General features: G+C 39.3%; 2 protein-coding genes across 3 annotated transcripts; both read left to right on the top strand.

The window, feature by feature from the left end:
* The first annotated feature begins 773 nt into the window (after positions 1–773).
* LOC145775622 (universal stress protein YxiE-like) lies at positions 774–5,994 on the top strand. 2 transcript variants are annotated; one of them, XM_082586944.1, is made up of 4 exons: positions 774–912; positions 2,557–2,646; positions 2,826–2,932; positions 3,945–5,994. In XM_082586944.1, exons 1-4 carry the CDS (start codon positions 858–860, stop codon positions 4,146–4,148), a joined length of 456 nt encoding a protein of 151 aa, XP_082443070.1. In that variant the 5' UTR covers positions 774–857; the 3' UTR covers positions 4,149–5,994. The 2 variants fall into 2 exon arrangements, with proteins under 2 accessions (XP_082443070.1, XP_082443071.1); XM_082586945.1 differs by lacking the exon at positions 774–912 and adding an exon at positions 1,401–1,488.
* Positions 5,995–15,667: 9,673 nt separating this feature from the next.
* Positions 15,668–20,377, top strand: LOC145775677 (universal stress protein Sll1388-like). The gene is made up of 4 exons (XM_082587016.1): positions 15,668–15,806; positions 17,849–17,938; positions 19,180–19,286; positions 19,556–20,377. Exons 1-4 carry the CDS (start codon positions 15,752–15,754, stop codon positions 19,760–19,762), a joined length of 459 nt encoding a protein of 152 aa, XP_082443142.1. The 5' UTR covers positions 15,668–15,751; the 3' UTR covers positions 19,763–20,377.
* Positions 20,378–21,433: the final 1,056 nt, after the last annotated feature.

The raw sequence follows: 21,433 nt of genomic DNA, 5'->3' as shown, positions 1-21,433 counted from the left end.
ACTGCGAAAGCGACGTTGCCAACATAATTGCCATAATATCTGCCACGTCAGAGCTCTTACAGTCGCCGTCTTTTGTGTTTTCTTGAAGCGAAACATGACATAAAAATCTTTGCAATCCTTTTCTTGTAACTGCCCCGATTTACTCTCAGCGCCCCCCAATCGCCCACTTTATAGCCAGCGCCCCCTTCATGGTCGCAAACGCCCCCAGGAGGGCGCTGGCGCCCACTTTGGGAACCACTGGCTTAATGCGTTGTAGCCTTTCAGCAGAACTTCAAAAATTTTACCTGAGGTGACCCACTTTCACAGACAACATTTTCACTTCATAACCTATTTCGATTCATAGCCTTGTATGATTTAATTAGCTATTGATTAGTTACTTTAGATATTAATTAGCTATAGAAGCTATTAATTAGCAAATGATTTAATTAGCTATTGAGCTTCTGGAGTATTTTTTAAACAGTCAAGAACATTTAAACAGATTAAAATGAGTGGGCCCTTGATCAGCCGTGGGTCCCCCTGGCCTGGGGGCACGAAGTGCTTTTAATACGGCCCTGGTTACAAATATGGTAGCCTACCGCATTAAAACGTGTCGGCAATCAACACTTAAGAGTGATTGATGAAGATCGATTTAAAGTTTTTCAAACCAGCCATGCTATCAGTCACGTAGGCTTTCTTCAAGCAAAACTGGTTATGCCAGCGAATTCACTCAGTATGAACAGTCACGTAAACAAATTTTATTGATCGCCAGTGTCCTTTTCAATATTGCACACGGCTTTATAAAAACTCTTATTCTGAATAGTTTTTTCAGTCTGTTTCCCGTACTGCTGACATCAAAACAATTCATTTCTTCGAATGTTATGAAGGTTTTGATAGCAGTTGATGGAAGTGATATCGCCGAACATGCATTCGACTGTGAGTAGCTAACGACTTGCATTTTCTTGTTTGCTTATCTGTAATTGAATGCGTTTGTCAAAGTTATTCATTTGCTGAGCTAAAATTGTAACTTACTCCCTTGATAGGTAAAAAAAATAATAAAATTTCAGTCTACTCAAGGTGATTATAACTCAAGCACCAGAATACATTCAGTTAGTGATGCGGTCTATCTTCTCATGCGTGACAGAAAGTCGAAGCAAATTGAAATTTATTGCGTATTTCATTGATTGATAGGTAATGGTCTCACTCTAAAAATTTAGGTTTGTACTAAATGCTAAAAGAGTAAAAACATGGCGGTTGTATTTTGCGTCACCGCAGCTTCGACAAACAAAGCAAATATTACGACAAAAAATTGTCAATGCGAAAGTTTAGGTCCAAATAACAAATGGCTTGGTGGGGGGTTGCCTCACAAAAATTTGATGAATTCTATTTTGTTTTGTCAGTTTTTAGATATTTCAGGTCAAGTAGGCTAATATTCGTTTGTCCGCGATGTGTAAGTTATTCTGTGGTTGACGAATGTCAAACAAAACTGGATGTCGGTGAAAATTTGTCAAGGTCTGATTTAAAATAAAGTTTAGTTTTAAATATATATTTTTACCACCCAATGGGGATTTCAATAAATTGTTTGTTGACGAAGATTTTTGTACGTGTTGTGTAGCCTTTCAATGACGTTTTCAAAATCCGTCTAAAAGTGCCCTGCACATGTAGCGATGTAACCAGATTACCAGGCCAAGGCACACTTGTTTCAATTTGAAAATAGAGAGTTTACGCAAACAATTTTGACGTCAGAATAGCTACAGGTGAGATTACTAAGAAGTAGGCAGTGATGAGTGATGTCAAAGTCTCACAATGTTAATAAATCAAACTTAAAAGTTACAAAAACAAAAATGTAGGAGTGCGAAGTCGCAGTCGGTACAAACCGCAGTAGGCCCGGATTTAGGGAGGGCAGAGGGTGCAGGTGGCCCGGGCCCCCGACTTTTGAAAGGCCCCCTACGTGGACAAAAGTAATTTTGTGATATTTTTTTCTTTCAATCTTTGAAGTTTCTGCAAAGTGCAGTGCAGTGCTGGATTAATGGTACTGTAGACGTACTGTAGAGGTGGTTTTTCGCGCCGTAGGCCCGAAAAACTTTTTGGCACAGGGGGGCCCCCCAATATAAAAGTGCCCCGGACCAGCTACGACATCGACAGTACCATCCACAGCCCCTTGCGCACAGTAACCAGATGCCTGCGTCCCACACCATTAGACAACTTCCCTATTCTTAATGGCATCCGTCCTGTTGATCTTTGTCGCAAAGAAGCAACTCTGTCTATTCGTCAACTATTGACGCATTGAAGTCAAACCACCTTCTTCACTCCAAAGTTTCTGCTCCGTAAAACGATCGCCATCGACTGAAATCAAGACACCGATTTTTGCCAGCCTCTCAACTTCTGCTTAGCGAAACTAACAAACAAAACATTTTTGCGTCTAATTGGGCGAGCCATAAAGGAAAGTCTTCGCTTGGTCACTTATCCGTTTTTGCTTACTGGGCTTGAGCATGCGCGACTTCCCCGATTAAGTTTGAAAAAATCTGTCTGTCCAAAGACAAATACTGGTACAATTAATCATTGTTTTGTATTTTTCAGGGTACATGACAAACATACATCAACCTGACACCGTAGTATACGTCTGTCATGAAGCGGAGCAACCAGATCTATCAGCAATTCTGATCGCCGGTTCGTCGATTTATGTCAAACGTTCTGTTTTTAAAGTGATCCTAAATTTCAATTTTTGATTCTTCACGGAAAGATGATATCCCAGTTTATATTCTTGTCAAATTATAAACCACACCTTAAAAAAAAACATCACTAGGCTTAATGTAGGTTAGGCTACGCTTAACCAAGATGAACTTTAGGTTCCGCTGCGTTTCCACAATACGAGGTAGATCGCCTGTTAAAAGAGGAAGAAAGAAAACGAAAAGAAGTGCATGAGAAATATGTCAAGAAGGACAAAGAGTTTCAGGCAAGCAACAGTAGGCTATAAGCCTAATTTATGTGTTATGTTATTGTTCAAGTTCGATTTACTTTTTCTGATTATATTCCATCCTTTTGCTGATTAGATTTTGTAGTTTCTACCTATAAATTTATGCTTAAACTTCATAGTTTCCATCTGTAAAAATTGAACTTAAACTGTTACTTCATTGATGCGTTTATTATGTTGTTATGTTGCACTTGCAGGGTATTGTCAACCTATACTAATAATCAAGTTTAGCATCTTCAAGTTTATTACATTTACATAAACATAAAACTACGCAACAAATTAAGTATCGAACGTTGTCGACATCACCTTTTGCCTTTTTACCATATCATGTGACCTGTTAAACACCTTTTGATGCAGTTACCTTTGATTCTCGTGGAGCCTATATCGTTGAGTTTGAGCTAGTCAGAAGTACTGCGCAGTTTTTGTCTTTTTCTGTTTATAGATTTAGTTAACCATTGTATTTTTTTCAGATGTAGTTAATTTGTATGTATGTTATTCCTGAAGAGGACATCTTGTGATGTCGAAAACGTTCGATACTTAATTTGTTGCGTAGTTTTATGTTTATGTAAATGTAATAAACTTGAAGATGCTAAACTTGATCACGTTGCTCGGCTTCGTATGCCTATGGTTAAACAAGACAAACTCTCTACCGAAGCTCTATACTAATAAATCCACACTTTTGTGACAGGCTTTCGACTCTAGTCTAATGTAACATACTCGACTCTAGTCTAATGTAACAAGCTTTCATGCCCCTTATTTTTTTTATTATTTTCAGACACGCTAACAATCCTACCCAACCAACAAAACTGACATTGATCCAACGTCTGCAGACATTGAATCGATGTGAAAATGATAAATTTGGCTGACTTAGTACTTGCTAGGGCATAGCTTAGTTGCTTTGCTTTATTCGGCACTGCAATAAATTAATATCTATCAGCATAAGTGGTCACGTACTATACTCTATATAATCAACCTAGAATTTTTTTTTTTTAAGATTGAAAAATTCAAAGTAATAATCAAGACAACTCATAAGAATCCTGGACAAGGCATCATCGAACTATCTGAGGAAATAGAACCAGATATGATCGTGATCGGCACTCGAGGAATGGGTACAATTCGACGAACTCTGTTGGGCTCTGTGAGCGACTACGTTCTTCATCATTCCAAAATTCCTGTAATGATTTGTCCCGACAAATAAAATATTGTGTGCTCCACTCACTTGCCACCAAAATAACACGTTCAAAGGCCTGACAATATAAATGACTTTGCTTCGTGCTGAATATTACAGTCAGGCTTACAGCCTTTCTTCTACAATGTTGTTGAGAGGCATCACAAACTGTGTACTGTATGATATCACCGTTTTCATAATTTGCATAAATAGCCTAACATGGTTAATTGGTAACAATTCGTTGCTTATCATCGCTAAGATCTACTTCGTGGCCATATGCATTCGTTTCTGAAAATTGTTGGTAACATGCCAGCAACTGTTACTCTGTTAGATACGCCCGTGTTTGCATTCCACATTTCTCGTTTGTCCACCTTGATAGATCAGATGGTCAAGCGTCTGACTTTATAAGCAAAGAAACTGCAAGATCAAACCGTGCTGCTTCGACTCTCGGAGTGTGAGCGTAAGCTACGCATTCAAAAGACAGCAGCAGCAGCTCTCCATGCAGCGGCACCTAATCCACAGACTTCGACGTGAGCGGAAACTTTACTTTGCATCTCGGTAACTGGCCTTGCGTCAGGGTTTTAAAACCACTACAAGTATCCGAAACTGCCAGGATTAGGCACACAAACACAACAGGATAGCGTTGTCCAGACATTTTCTTAAGTATCCAATACGTCATCAACTCATCATCATCATTATGAAATCCTTCTTGTCAATGGATGGAGGCAATGAAGCGATAAGTTTCTCTGTTGTGAGATTTTTCTATTGCAATTTTGTATTAAGTCTTGACCACTTGACCAGTTTTTAATACCATTAATCCAACTCCTTGGTGGTCTGCTCCCAGTAGCGTTGACAGAAGGGTCCAGGATAATTTATGGGCCCGTAATCTTTCCAAAGAGACTGGAGACATGAAAATACCACAACATATTAAAGTATATAGTGAATTTTCTTATAAATGTCCTGGTTTGGGGCCCAAGGGTCTCATTGGTACCTTATTGGTACCGTATTGCGAATCACATGGCCAAAATATTTTAATTTTCTTGTTTTAATTATTTGCAAAATTTCCCTGTTGGTTTGCATTCTTCCTTCTTCCAATTTTCGTTACTTGAGCCCTCTGAATTTTTTAGAATATTACATAGCTTTTTCATAACGGCAATAAATAGTTTTCACTTGCTTTGTGCTTCGATAAATGTCGACGTCATTTGTTTTTCTAACTTTCGGCCCTGTTTGTACCCGCATGCCTCGTGTATGACATCCTTCAGATATGGCACAAATCACCTTCTGTTGCAACCAGGGTATGGGACGGAAAGGAAGACGTTTTTTTCCATCTTCCATCCTGAGATTTTCTTCCATTCCATCTCCATCTTAGAAATTTTCTATTCCATCTCAGAAATTTCTTCCATCTTCACATTTTGTGATCTCTGCGTTGAATATGCCACAAATAAACTTAAAAACCATAGACTAAATTTAAGCTAAAAATTTAACAGCAGTATTTCCTTAACCCTATCTGGTATTCGTTTCAAAGACACGTTAAAAGCACGAGACGTGGCCGTTTGGCCACGCCCTGATTAATGGCTTATAACTCAGCCGCTAAGTATCGCACATTTGAGAAAATTGGCATGCACATAGTCAAATGCTTTTATTTTATATTGTAATTATTTGTTTTCGAAATAAATGCTTAACTTAGTTTATGTATTCCGAAAACATATGTTGCAAAACATCTCTAAAAACGCGAATTTTACTGGCATTTAGTCATTTTATGTCCGATTTTCCTCGTTCGAATTTTAATTTTGATGATTTGTGAACATTCAAAAAAATACTTTGAAACAAATTATTTTTTCCTAAACTTATAATAAATGCAGTATTTTTCATATGCATACTACATCAAGCGGTTTTGAGGTTATTGTGATGAATTGCTTCTCCGCAGGTGGTCATTGCTGCTTAGCCTCGCAGTATCTTTCATGACAAATCAAGATGAATGAAAGCATAAAATAGTTGTAGCGATCCCAGCCAGCAAATCATTTTTTTTACATTGATGCAACGTTGGCAGATTGATTTTGTGGTTGAAATAACTCTAGTTTATCACATTCTTTCCCAGCCAGCAAAATTGGTCCTTTTTACATTTATTTAACGTCTGCAGATGTCGAATCATTGTTGAAAGTGGTTGATTTACTGGCTGGATTAGAAGTATAGGTAGCACGATTTCCAGTCAGCTGTTTTGTCAGGCGTTTCATGTCATAGAGTGTAGCTGTCATTTCAACCTGCCAAAATGTTTTAGAATCAGAAGAAAACAAACTTCTTTTGCTTATCACTGCCCCTAAGTTTGTCTCTCCCATCCCTAGTGCCCCAATGAAGCAATGGAACTTCAGAAAGGCCAATTTGAATCGTTATAGCCTTATAACCAATCAAACCACGGCGGAACTGCCATCACCTTCTACCGTCAGCATGGATGAGATCTACCAAGACTTCTGCCATGCCATCAAATCCGCAGCTAATCAAGCTATATCCCTCGTGGCCTCCGAAAGAACTAGGCCTACACACCGTGCTGGGATTTAGAGTGCGAAACTTTATAGGCTACCGCTTCCTATCCGATGTTTGTTCCTCACCAGGTGCCGCCTCCTTCGTAGCCGTAACAAGACTGCTCGATCGGTTGAACTCACGTGGGCTAGGTCGACGGAAAAATACAATCAACACTATCGACTTTACGCACTCTAGCCGGATAGCATTGGGTTCTGTCAACAACCTTACAGCTATTCAGCACGCCCTTCCCGCCAATGTCCAGTTACTGCCAATAATATCGCATCACAACTACGTGCGTGGTCTTCGTAAACTGGATGACGAATCAATTCATCGGCAGCTCGACACCTGCCCAAACATCTAGAGTCTAGACTGAGTCCTCGCCACTGCTAAGGGTGGTAAAAGACAGAGCCTCTAGATCCCTGGAGTAGTGAAGAAGATTCAAACAAAGAAGAGAAGAACAGAGTGTGATGAGTAATTGATGGATTGATTGAATCTTTATCCTCGGACTGGAAAAGCTTCTTTCGAAGCTTAATCTTGGCAGTTGCGCATACCTGTAGTCTAGAGCAGGGGTCCGCAAATAGTGGGTCGCAACCCAAATTTGGGTCGCGAGACCATTCACAGTGGGTCGCAAAACGGTTTAAAATTACTATAAATATAACTTGTATGGCAAAAATAAATACAATCGTATAGTCTTTGATGTGCTGAGTTTCGTACAATTTGGTAGGCTACAAGAAAATTTATACTTTCGATTGTAGTACAGTAGTTAAGCTTACGGTTATATATATAGCCTGGAAGACAGCTTGAGCCAGGGCATGAAAACTCTTTCAGCTTATTTCCAGAACTGGCGACTGAAACTTAGCGAAAACAAAACTTTGGCGGCAGCTTTCCACCTATACAATCGGGAAGCTGATCGTGAGCTACATGTTCAGAACAATGGAAAACCTCTCACCTTCTGCCCCGAACCAGAATATCTTGGGGTGACACTAGATAGATCGTACGAATACCGCCACCATTTGGTGTCACTGCGCAAGAAAATGACATCCCACGCTGCACTACTCAAGCGCCTGGCAGGCCACAGCTGGGGAGCGAGGGCTGACACTTTGCGTATAGCAGCCTTAGCCCCTGTTTACTCTTTAGCAGAGTACTGTGCACCTGTTTGGTGCTGCAGTGCACACATAACATCGGCACTACCATAAACAGCGCCCTGCGCACAGTTACCGGATGCCTGCGTCCCACACCATTGGATAATTTTGCCATTCTCGCTGGCATCCAACCTTCTGAGCTTCGTCGTGAAGAAGCCACTCTGTTTCTTGGCCGACGGGCACTAAAGCTTTACCATCTTCTCCACCACAAGATCTCTGCTTCCCCAAACCAGCACCCCACTCGAGTGAAGTCAAGACAGCCATTCGTGCCAGCCGCTCAACTTCTGATCAACGCAGCAGATGAACTTCATCTCTGTAGCTACTTAGGCAGACTATAAATGGAATTCTGAAACGAAGTCAAGTACCACCGGACTTCACATTCGTTCATCCCCAATGCCGACACATGCCCCATCGGCCTGACACTACAAAGACAAGCATGGGTGCGCCTCAACCGTCTTCGTACGGGCGTCGGGCTTTTCCGGTCAACCATGCGCCATTGGGGAATTGGCCTCTTTCTCCTCCTGTGAATGTGGTGCCGAGGAACTGCAGACTGCAGACCACATCATCAATAACTGTACCATCTTCAAGCCACCTAACGGAGTGGAAGGTCTGCGTGTCATGGATGCTGAAACTAAATACTGGCTGCTCTCTAGTAGCCTTCCAGTGTAGTCCGGGAACATCTTGAGTCTGGGCTGGTAAAAGGATAGAGTAGACCCTCGGCCGCAGAGGCTTGCACGACGACGAAGCGCACGGTTAATAGGTCCACCCGCTCATTAAGCCCAATTTGGTCCATTCCGGAATTCTTGAAGGTATAGGAATGGTAGAAAATTGTTTCCCGCAGCCAAAATCGTCCGGTCCCGATGTGGCCTTAATAAGTGGGGACAACCGTATTGGAATTGATATTAATTTCCAAAGTGTTTTGCGCAAAATTATATGCTTCCGAAGCGTTTGGGTCGCGAAGACTTCGAACGATTGCTTTTTGGGTCGCACCAAAAAGTATTTGCGGACCCCTGATCTAGAGACTTTAAACTGACCTACTGACGCAGATGCGGTCACAAAAATTGACAGTGAAGCTTCCGATTGTTGACGTGTTTTTACCGGAGATTTATTCCGTTCAGTAGGTGCCTCTAAATGGAAAGCAGTCCTTAGAATGCGTTGCTAAACCGCACACCCCGAGAACCGAACCAACGCCGCTTGATCTTGAACCTTCTTTGTTCATGAAGCCACGCGCTAACCAACTGAGCTATCGGTGGTGCTGTGTTATCAAATACTATCAGCATGAGGTAGCGACTCTGCTTTCTCCATACAGAAAGCTTAAGGCCTATCGGTGATTGTGACTGCTATCAAGAGTAGCAAATCGGCTCCTATTCACACTGAAAATTTGCACGTTGTCATGGGATTTCTGGCATGGGATTCCCTGCCCAAAGTTCTGTTGGTCGCCTTGCACGTGTTTGTCTTGTAAGACGTAGCCCATGTAAATTTCCACAAGTTTATTTCTGATTTCATGGTGAAAAAAGAAAAACTAGAATGTTGTCAATAAAAAGTTGAAGTGTGAAGAATATTGTTCAATGTTCAATGCTGTTGTAGCGTCCTGCGTTTTTCTTGTGTGTTTTTTAGTACGTCTTATTACTGTTGTGAAACTTGGAGGCCTTTCATCTCCTGCAGTTCCTGCATCTCCTGTAGGACATTGTGTCGTTTATTAGAAATTTGAAACGTTAGCTAGGAATTCAAGTATTTGTGCAATTCTTCCTACTTGTGGTCCTTAGGAATTTGGAATGCCACCAATGAGTTGAGCGCATTCTTACCACCGGCAATTTAACATTTACGACTCGTAGTTTTACGTCTTCTTAGCGTTGTAGCCCACATATATTGCATGCCACAGCGTTTTTGTATATCGTGATTGCAAACGTACTCAAGACATTCCCATCAACTTTGCAAACTTCATGCGTCTAGAGTAAAAAAATGCAATTACTACTATGACTTTTTCTCAGTCGTTCAACAGCCTACGGTAGGAGAAGGTGAGGTAAGTTGAGCCAGTGGGTAAGTTGAGCCACCCCCCGTAACTCAAAAAATAAAAATCGCACCAACTTTCTAATGCCACCTACCTGACCGTTTATCTTATATAGAGCTGTTCTGTAAAGATTATAGGTCTTTGTCTTGAAGAAAGACAGAAAAGCTGTTTTTAGTGATTTTAGGAAGTTTTTTGAACTTTTTGAAAAAAATTTTTTTTTGAGTTTTACAAAATGTCTGTGGCATTCACCAGTATTGATATGTCTAACAGTAATCACTAATGTTAGCTTATTCAGAAACTATTAAAGTGTGGTTGCTAGCTCATATGTGACTGGAGAAATTCCTGTTTAACTTTTAATGGCGGCCTTGAGGTAAGTTGAGCCAGTGATATACAGGTAAGTTGAGCCGGTGGCTCAACTTACCTCACTTCAGCTGTCAGTGTTAAGTGATGATATATGTAGTCATTAAATAGATAACAAAGTGTATTTTACTCTTTAATAGTCTAAATCTCTGGAAAAAATAATTTGTCCATTGGTCTATTGAAGTTTAAATTTCTTTGTAGTGTACAATGAAGATGGAGAAATTGAGGCCAACGTTTTAAGAAAAGTGCCTGGAAAGTCCGAGGAAAAGTTGTCCTTTGTCTTTAAAGCAGACGATGAGTGTGCTTTTCTTAAAGAGGATGTCGTTAAAGCTTCCTCACACGACCACTTGGAGAAACATTCTGCCGTCAGCAGAAATTCAGGTTTCCATGCTCTCTTGATCAGTGGCATATGGAATAAGTTTAGATCTGATAAACAACAGAAATTGCTTTAGAAAATTCACATTTGGAGGTTTATTTAATCAGGATTGTGTAATAATTCATCGTTTTATTTTCTGTTATGCAGGTCAGTTGACACGATCTGCTAGTACTACATTGATTAAACGTCTGTTGACGTTTAATCAGCGAAAAAGTGGCAGATTTGTCGGCTGGGAAGTGCGCAATTTCACAGTCAAACAGTCACAACCAGGCCCGGATTTAGGGGAGGAAGAGGGGGCCGGTGCCCCGGGCCCCCCGACTTTTGAAGGGCCCCCCTACGTGGAAAAAATGTGATTTTGTGTTGTTTTTTCTTCCTTTCAGCCTTTGAAGTTTCTGCAAAATGCTGTGCAGTGCTGGATTGATGCTACTGTAGACGCAGAGGTGGTTTTTTGCGCCGTAGGCTTGAAAAAAAATTTTGCAGGGGGGCCCCCCGATCTAAAAGTGCCCCGGGCCCCCATCAGCTAAATCCGGCCCTGGTCACAACAAAATAAATTTATCCTTTTACATGTTGTTCTTTCTTCCTGGTAGCAGCTATGTATTAACTGCTACCCAACCTGTCTTCTTTCTAACTTTCGACTCAAGTTCCACATGTGTTGAGTTAAGATTGTATATTGTCAAAAAGAGACGGGTTCAATTGTGATGTGGAATAGTCACTGCACACTCTAATACGTCCGTCCGATAGATTTATCACATCGTAAAAGGCCGAACCACGTTTTCGCCAAGCAGCAAAACACGAGTTAGTGAATAGAGAAAAAAAATGAGAGATTGTCGCTCAAGCATGACAGTGCATCGCAATGATGACGTCACCATTGCGTCACAGTCCATGTTACAATTCGGGACAAATATCTGGGCAATAATTTCGTGAATACATGTATTGCATAGCATTTTATAATGTAGGCTACCATCGCTACAGCTTTTGTTATTGAACTAAAATGAGTGGCTCAACTTTCCTCACACCCCGGCTCAACTTACCACGTGGGGTAGGTAAGTTGAGCCAAAATGACGTAATACTTAAAACATGTTTTTTTTCAATATTCTTATGAGTTATGAAAAAATTTTTTTTGTTAAATTAAGGCCAAAGCATCAACCACTATGCTGCCACTTTCACTTTTAATGTAAACCAAGCGGTTTTCTTAGTAGGCTAGAAGCGTTTAAGTAAAAAGTGGCTCAACTTACCTCATCCTCCCCTACTATTTTGTTTCAGTCGTTGAATGGTGACAACGTTCAATCAGTTCACCATGTTCTATTCGTAGTCAAGCCATGATTTTGTAGTCATTTGCGGTTTGTCGTATCCAGGCTTACACCCGGTGGTTGAAGATTTAGATTAAGTGGACGGGAAGGCAAGGAAGCCAATCTTCGTGTCCACCTTCAGGCATGCCTTTAAGTGTCCTGCCAAAGACACAGCCGCATGCTCTTGAGCGGTGTCGAACCAGTGCCCTTTCGATTGCCGTTCCAGGGTTCTCACCACTCGGCTATGCAGCCGTGCAGCCGTGCAGCCAGCTATGCAGCTATGCAGCCACTCGGCTATACAGCCTAATTTGCGGTGAGGTTTAATTTATGAGAAATGAATTAATTTGAGTTCCTTTTGAAATTGAGACATTTTGCGGTTGCAACCCTTTAAGTTAATGTGGTGGGTTTGAAGATTTGTTTCTACATTAAATATATAGGCTACATGTAGCAAGAAGTCTAGATATTATTCTCTGGTCATTCTGCCGCACTGCCTCGGAATGTTGCTGTAGGTTAAATACTTAGGCTACAGCTAATTATGAGTGGATAGTCTGGACTCGGACTATACGACGTCCGCTACACTGTTAAGGGCATTGCACATGCAAAAACTCCACTTCATGGTATTGCAAACGAAAAGTGTTAGTTTTTTGTATGTTTTACCGTTTCTAGAATTTTTTTTTATTTTATTATCGGTCACATTACATCAGTAATTGAATTATATGTAGTCCGCCCCGTTAGCTCAGTGGTTACGCACCCGGCTCAAGATCTCGCGGCGCTGGTTCGACTCTCTGGGTGTACGCTTGAGCAACGCATTTCAGGACTGCTCTCCATCCAACGGCACCTAGTAAATGGAATAATTTCCCGGCAACAACACTTTAACAATCAGAAAAATTCACTCTGCCAATCTCGGTAACCGACCCTGCGTAAAGAGCCTCTACAAGTGTGCGAAACTACCAGGAATAACAAATCAAGGCTTTGCCAGTCCGAGGATGAAGATTCAAAATCAACTATTTGCGAAGAAAATATTTGGCTGGTTTTTAAACTGTTTCGTCATTTGATCAGTTTTGGACTCGGCAACTCTTCTTGCAAGTTGCAGCATTCATTCATTTCAGGATTCAAAACCAACCAAACCAACCATTTGCGAAGAAAATATTTGGCTGGTTTTTAAACTGTTTCGTGATTTGATGAGTTTTGGATCTGGCAACTCTACCGGCAAGTTGCAGCATTCAATATTTATTCATTTCATAATTTGGTAGGAAAAAAAGGATATTTGTGAGGACATGAACAAACAAGAGGAAATTTAGGGTAAAATTCGCAAAAGACAAAATTTTTGCTCGTTATGTAGCTAGAAGCACAGGAATTCTACCGTATCCTATTTATGCAAGGCCTAAGACAGTTCTAAGAAAATATTTCATATTTTGCAAAAGTTGCAATTTGTGCTGTACTACAAAGCGTTGTCAAGTTTCTAAAGTAGGCTAAAACCAAACAAAGAAATGTGCGACGGTTTTGACTCGGCATTTGACAATGAATCTACCACTTTTACAGTCTGTGACAATTCAGAGCAGCTGATTTGGAGAGATTTCATCCCGATTCGGCGTGAACATTCTTGAAAATCTCACCGCAGCTTTTGTTCAGATACGGTAAATTGCAGGGAATTTAGGTAGGCGGTTTCCATGTTTAACTTTCCATACGGTATCATACCCATGGAAGTAAAATAGTTTATATTGTTATATAGTTTCACAGGAAGATCTCTTCCTGTGAAACTATTCCAAGTTTCACAGGAAGTAAATTGGTTCTTTTTTTTGGTATATCTAACATAATATAGGTTAAGCAATTAATGAAGTCGGTTGGGCTATTTCATAGTCATACACCTGACCAAAAAGTAATATCTGTGAATCAAATTAATTTGCTGCATTTAAGGAGGTGATTGCCGGATTCTCTCCTGATATGTCGACCTTGGTAAAAAAGAGTTACTATGCCTATCCGATGTGTTATTGGATATCTTGTTACATTCTAAAACGCTAATTTGGAAAGCTCCGAAACGTGATGCTTGAAACTGTTCTTTCTATCTTTTAACTTGCAAATGTTAGAATGTAGATCACTTTCTTGAATAATCTCACAATAAACAGATGCTGGATCATGAGATTTGGGCAGATTTCTATCTATATTATACAGTGTTTTTTGTCTAGAAACAACCATCAGCTAGAAAACAACTAGAAACAACCTTCTCAGATGCAACCTTCTCAACAGCTAGAAACAACCTTCTCAGATGTCTAGTTGGGTCGAGTTGGGGATCCAAAACCCTAACACTGCGCACTAGTGCCCTAGCGCTTGTGTACAGTGCTGCTGAATATGCTTCTCCAATCTGGTGCCGCAGCACACACGCGGGAAACGTAGATATTGCCCTTAACGACACCATGCGCATAATCACTGGATGCCTGATTGCCTGCGTCCAACTCCCACAGACTTACTACCAGTGCTTTCAGGCATCGCCCCATCAAAACTACACAGAGAGAATTCCACCGTACGGCTCGCATTAAAGGCAGAGGTCAATGATCGCCATCTCCTCCACAATGTATGACGCACAACAGCTCTGAAGGTCACTTTGACCTGATGAAGTCATGGAGAGACCGCTGGGAAACCATCTCATGGCCCAACCAGTTCCAAGTCACACCAGACACTACGGTACCACCTGGCTCAAACCTGCCAAGAAAAAAATGGGTGACTCTGAATTGCCTCCGTACTGGTGTTGGACTGTTGGTAGCTTCAAGCACAATATGTTTACCTGGGGATTGTGTGACTCACCAGCCTGTGTTTGTGGTGACTGTCAAACAGCACAGCACATCATTAATCACTGTCCAGTGTTTCGACCTGCAGAACTTGTGGATCTTATAGACCCTGATATGAAGACATTACTCTGGTTACAACAATTAGGAGATGTTGCCTGAACTGCTGCCTCATAAGCAAGCAGAAGAAGAAGTGTTTGTTAACCTTTTTAGCGCTTGTACTCTTTGAGCTTTTATGAAATTTTCTCGTACCCCCTGTGACCCTGTCTACATTGGCCGACGGAAGTAAATTAAATTGTAATAATAGGAATTAAACTCAGTGTATTTACAGTATAACTTGCGCGTTGAATGCCTGCATTAAAAACAGTCTTGTAAGTTCAAGAATATTTACAGCACACCAACAATCAGTCAATTTACTAATGGCTTTTTTAATGCTGCTTTTCGTCAATGGTCAGGTTGAAACGAAGTTCATTCTTTGAGATAAACACACGCATATCATCTCTTGGATCCAAACGATTCCTCGACTAAGTTTTGATGTTTACAAGAGTTGAGAACCCAGTTTCACATAAGTAGGTTGTCGCAAAAGATACAAGGATTTCTAAAGCTTCTTTTGCTAACTTGGGAAATGTGTTGCTGTGCACACCAGAAGGCATCCAACTGCCTTGAATCAAACTCCATTTTTATTTTACTGCTAACTTTCATCTCAATAAGATCGTCTTTCATTTGTTCATTATCCTCCATAGAATGTTGGTTGAAAACAAATGGGCCTTGCATCCACCCCTGAGAAATATAAACCTCCCAGTAGGCTAATATAGACATTAGACATATACAAAAGCGACTTGTTACGTATTCTGCACAAAAATACTTAAATAGCGTATTATTTTACACTGCATGTTGTACCCCCTGCTTTGGTGCTTCGTACCCCCAAGGGGTAAGGTACCCCCTGGTTAAGAATCCCTGATCTATATGCAGACAAATATATTTTAATCATGAAATGTTTTGCCAGCACAACAATGAACCTCAATGAGATATTAGTTATTTTATTTATCACTCTTATCTTCCAGTACTGTGATTCATTCATTTAAAGATAAAAATTTGTTTAAATATATACAGTTTGAGTGAGCTATTTCACAAACTATTGGAGTTGTCATCATGAAAATTCTTATTGCTGTCGATTCAAGCAATGTTGCTGAACAAACGTTTGACTGTAAGTATGTTGCAACATATATAAGTTCAACAATATAATAACTTTCATGTACAAAAACTTCATAGATTTTGATGACTTTTTCATTGGAATATTTGGAATAAACTACTAGGGTCCATGCAAGTTTTATTTTACGCCAACTACGTGACTTGTGGGTTTCAAAATGATGTTTTTACAAAAACTCTGAAAAAATGAAGCACACATTGCCTTCCATCGCACTGTAGTATGTAACTTTCTAAAATTTATTTTGCATGTTATTCGCTCTGAGGATGCGCGTTGTCATAGTGCGTGAAACGTCAGTGAAGCAATAAATCAACCTGTTTGTTGTTGCTTTCACTTTTATCAGCTGAACATTGCAGCTAGTGCTAGAAACGATATATAAGGGTAATGTGTTTTTATATCACTGAATCCATTGCAGATATGTATTGCTCTCAGCACTTTACAAAGCAGGCAATGTCAACACAGTCATATAGAGCAACAACTAAGTACATTATTGCTCTGAATTATTAGTTGGCATTTGAAATGCTTCTTGAATCTAAACCAGAGCTTTGGAGCAGGCATAAATGTTAAGAAGCTCTTGCTCCGGAGCTTATTGATACCACTGCTCCAGGCTCCGAAAAGTGCTTTCATTCAATTTCATTTCTAAAGCTTAAAATTGCCTGCTGTCAACTGTTGCTAAAAATGGCACAACTTTATGAAATTTAAGATACTTTCATCAAAATGTCATGCGGAATTGCGTTTCAAAACATATTCGTTAATTCGACGTCTGATTACGCAAATAATTTCTTAATTTTGTGAAGGGTTGCTGTTAAATTATGTGAATTCAGCAAATAATAGTAGCATCTTATGAAATGCATCGGAGTCGGAGCTATTTTTCAAACAACTGGCTCCAGCTCCACTTGAATTTCACGAAGAGCTCCAACTCCATTGAAAATGCACTGCTCCAGGGCTCCGGCTCCAAAGCCCTGATCTAAACGAATTAAAAGTGGGTCAGATGCATCAATTTTGTACCCTGTAGTCTCCAGAACGCATTTTTGCAGTTTTGGTATTTCTTAAGGTTTCAGTCTACTTTTTTAGGCTTTAAGTTACAGTTTAGATATGTGCCCCCCTATGTAATGCTAATTTTCAATGGAATAAGGGTGTAAGAATAGAATAATTTTAATGGAAAACGTTTTGCAAAAGGTTCGCGTATGCGTGATGGCAGTGTTTTATGTCTTAAAAACTATTTGTAGTTTAGGCAAAATTGCTTTATTTAGGGTGTTTTAAATATCTGGTGAAATTTTAGTTACTTTTTGGTGCCAAGCAGCTTCCAGCATCTGGCAACACTGCTCCCGTTTGATTGGCAGTTATTTGGAAATTGGAATGCCTTAATGTGTTACACTGCAACAAACATATGCTTTGATTGTGTTATGTTTGTATCTAAAATTGCAGTTAAACATTGCATGATATTTTTTTATTTTTGTTTTGCTGGAGCCTGGAAGTTAATAGGATTCGGTATTCTGGATTCAATTTAGTATTACGGAATAATTCTGGAATAGTGAATTATTCTGAATTGCCCATCCCTACGCCCATGTGCTAATTATAACCAGCAAGTTATATTGTATATTAGCCTACCGACCGTACCATACTAACTACTCACTAATCAGCTGGCATTGACAGTATTATGTTAGTTTGCAACAGCTAGGTTGCTCATTAGGATAAATTTTATATTTAAAGTGAACAATATGATGCAACTGCACTGTGACATGTTTCAAAGTGAAATTCACTTTCATGATGTCGCATTTATAAGGGATAATAAAGAAATAAAGAAGATCTCTCGATCAAGCACGTCTATTGAAAAATTATGAGTGTAATTTGACACACCAAATACAGTAGCACCTAAATGACCGGGCGCCATACCTAAACATCCTGATGCCACGGTGTTGTACATCAACATGGCAGTACGAACACTGAACACTCATGAAATATAATATCCAGTAGACTAAAAAGTAAAATTGACTTGGTGTTTGTAAGACAAAATTTGATTAGTTATTATATTGTTTTAGGGTATGTAAAACATCTACACAAAGAGGGCAATGAGATATGTGTTTGCCATGAGGCAGAACAACCTGATCTTCCATCAATGGTATTTGCTGGTGAGTGGAACGTTTGGTAGTTTTTGTTTGTAGTGACGTTTATTGCTTATGCATTCATGAGTACATAATTATACTGCAGACAGGACATCACTGTTTCGACCTTAAGGTGTAGACAGGAACGCTTTATTACTATATATATATAAGTAATGCAGCACATGATTTTTCCATTTGTAGTACGCAAGGAACCACATTTGGGTATTTCCACCCACCTAACCAGAGTGCTCAAACTACCGGAGCAGTGAGCTATGCGCAATTATCTTATCTAAATAAAAACCTTCTGATGATCCCAATAAGGGTGTAACACTAACAGTCTGTTAAGGTTTTTTAGTGGGTAATAACTAAATTTTATATGATTTGCTCTGTCTGGCTTTTTTGCTTGGCGTTGAGCACCTTTTGTAGCATTAATTTATAGTATTTCTTGTTTAAATCCATTTTAAACATGTATAATAATCCGATCAATGAACCATCAGTGAAGAAACTGAACTGTTTTTGATAGCACTAAAGATGATAAATTGATAACAGTTCAGTTTTTCAATTGTTTGCTGAATATCAGTTTAATGTCATTCATTTATTATTTAATAAAATAGATTCATATTCATTTATTCACTTTGCTGAATGATCAAAGGTTAATAGTGGTAACTACTAAAAACTTTTTCACTAAATGTTTTTTTTTCCAAGATCACTGTTTGACTTTCAGAGCCTTGTACTGTATAGTTGCACAAGTAATGATCTGTGTGAATGAGATTAAAAACTATTAAACTTTTTGATGTGTTTTCAACAAGAACATTTGTCATTTACAGAGCTGGTCTATATGCATCGATCAAAGTCAGTAAAAGATAGACCACTATCTCAAAATAAAACACCACCAACCACAACTGTGAATAACTGTGACTCCAGAAACTATTGATCTTTAAATGTTTACTTGTGTTCGACAAGAAATAGCTACAAGAGTCTTAGACCATCTTTTTTCACACGTTAGTGCGCCATGTCAGCAAGTGCTTGTATATATAATAAACGTTTCTACTTACTTCTTGATTTTTGTGGTGGAATTTTTACAAAACATGAGTTCATGACCAGCTTTCAGTTGATGTGAATTGTATCCTTGTATCTTCAACAGTCGCGAAAATGAAGTGCAGAAAACATGATTAGGCTGAAGAACAAAGGGGAAGATGTAAGAAATTGGAGATACTGTAGCATAGATTTTATGACATATTCAGTATGTAACTTTTTCTGTGCATCAGGTGCTGGTGCTTTTCCACAAGAGGAAGTTCATCGAATTGTTGAAGAACATAAGAAGAAAATTGAGGCATTAAAACACCGCTACTCTCAAAAATGTACAGAAAATCAGGTAGGCTACCTTACATCTTATTTTTACTCACCCTTTTATATGAAGACATAAATATTAAACAAAACATAAGTATAAATGCCTGATTCGAACGAAAAAGTTACAGTAATTAGCATTTCAACTGTTTAGTTGGTTATTGTGTAATTAACTTTATAATACTCTTACAGCCCCTGGTAATAACCCATCAATGGCTCAATGCAGTAACAGCACTGTATTTTTTCAGTAGTAATGTTCGTCATTCATCAATTAACAGCAAATGTTTTTCTTTTAAGATTGAAAATTTCAAGGTGCTGATCGACAGCACAGCTTGCACCAACCCTGGTCATGGCATTATCAAACGATCAGAAGAAATCAAGGCAGATATGATTGTTATGGGCACAAGAGGTATGGGTGCCATCCGCAGAACCATTCTGGGCTCTGTAAGTGACTATGTGGTGCATCACTCCAAGATACCCGTGGTTATTTGTCATCACCACTAGTTGGACTTATGAATTACTTTCAAGAAATTTACCGAAACCGATTACATTACTTACATGATGCTTTAAAAATCACAATGTTTCTTTTACAGTATTTGATGATAACTTCCTCTTAACTAAACCTACTGTCTGTACCGAAAAATTTCTGAAAAGACACTTTTAAATAACCTCCTCAGTTAATACACATTTTATCATCAAGAAACAGCAGTTTTTGAGATTTTTTATCACATTTGGAATGTAAACTTTAATTCTGTACCTTGGTGCTCGTTATTTTGCAGTACTGGTAATCACTTTCACTTTGATATTTGGTTGATATATTATAAATCTCAGTGGCCGTTGTTTTATAACTCGTTTTGAATTGTACCTATCTAGAAGCTTCGGCAGAAATTTTGCATCAGGTGTCACTTTCGTTTGCTGCGGATATATCATTGCTCGTTATGTTTAAGCCAAGGACTAAATTTGTTGATTCCACTAAGTTTGATCATGTAAATAACTGGTGTTTCAATATCATAAATCAGCGCTTGCTTTCTGTGCCAAAGCAGCGAATGCCTCAATTACAGCGTACAGCATTTGTATTGAACCATTTGATTTGCCCTTCAAATACACATACTTTCTTCAGTAATGTCTCAGTAAGGCTCACCGAATAGATCTGCTAATCATTATTCATCACCACCTTATATTTCGACCGTTAATCTTACAACGCATGATAACAACATAGTTCGATGGCTGTCAGTGACTGGATGGAAGAACCTCAGAACTTCCAGCTAATACGGATACACGACTTTATACCGCTGTCCGAATGACGCCTTCCCCACCCCGCAACCCCGAATGGCATGAATGACGCGAGACTTGGTTATTTCTTACTAAAACTAATTATTGGCAGTAATTTTGCACTTATTAAAATGGAAAATGTTTTTTTAAAAAGGTAGTAATTCCATTTGTCACAGTAGCAAGTTTCCTTCACACAAACAATAAAGTATAAAAATTGTTTTCTGCAATTATCAAAATAAAGATAAGACTTGGTTACAATGGCGGCTCGTGTTCATTTGCATTGGAGGGGCTACGATGTTGATAGACCAATAACAGTAGGCTACCCTAATGTCTATAGCCCTCTATGTAAACACCCACTGCATTAAAAGCTCACTAATCTTAGTAACTACCTCACCTCCTAATTAACATAAGTTAAAAACACTCTACCCTACCATCAAAACCATCTAGTTTTTCCTTTTTAACGCTCAGCCAGACATAGCTGTTTTTCATTAGCCTAAAAATAAACCGGCAAAATGACACATCCGAATTCAACCGAGTCACTCTCAGAGTCGGCCACAACCTAGAACTAGCAAAGATGTGAAGCAACAAAATGGTCTGCCGTCCCAGTGACCCAGTAAGTTCAACAGCTATGGAAGTATCAGGGGATTTCTCATACGTCGTCATAAAAAGATAACATTTAGAGTTGACTGCAGCCCTCCATAGAGTGTTTCCAATAAAAATTCAGTAAGGAAAATCAGTCAGGAAACCGGAGCCATGTAAACAGAAATTGAAATGCTTTTAAAGTTAGGACAAGTTTTTTTTTTTTCTATTAAAACTTAAGGTTTGGAAATAAAAAGAAGTTGAAAAAAAAGTTCTTCATTCACAATCCAGAAAGGGCTGCAGCCTTTCCGCACGAGCCGCCAC

The sequence above is a fragment of the Aplidium turbinatum genome, chromosome 8 (genome assembly GCF_918807975.1).
Source record: "Aplidium turbinatum chromosome 8, kaAplTurb1.1, whole genome shotgun sequence".
Lineage (NCBI taxonomy): Eukaryota > Metazoa > Chordata > Ascidiacea > Aplousobranchia > Polyclinidae > Aplidium > Aplidium turbinatum.
This window is presented reverse-complemented; position numbering and strand designations above follow the sequence as displayed.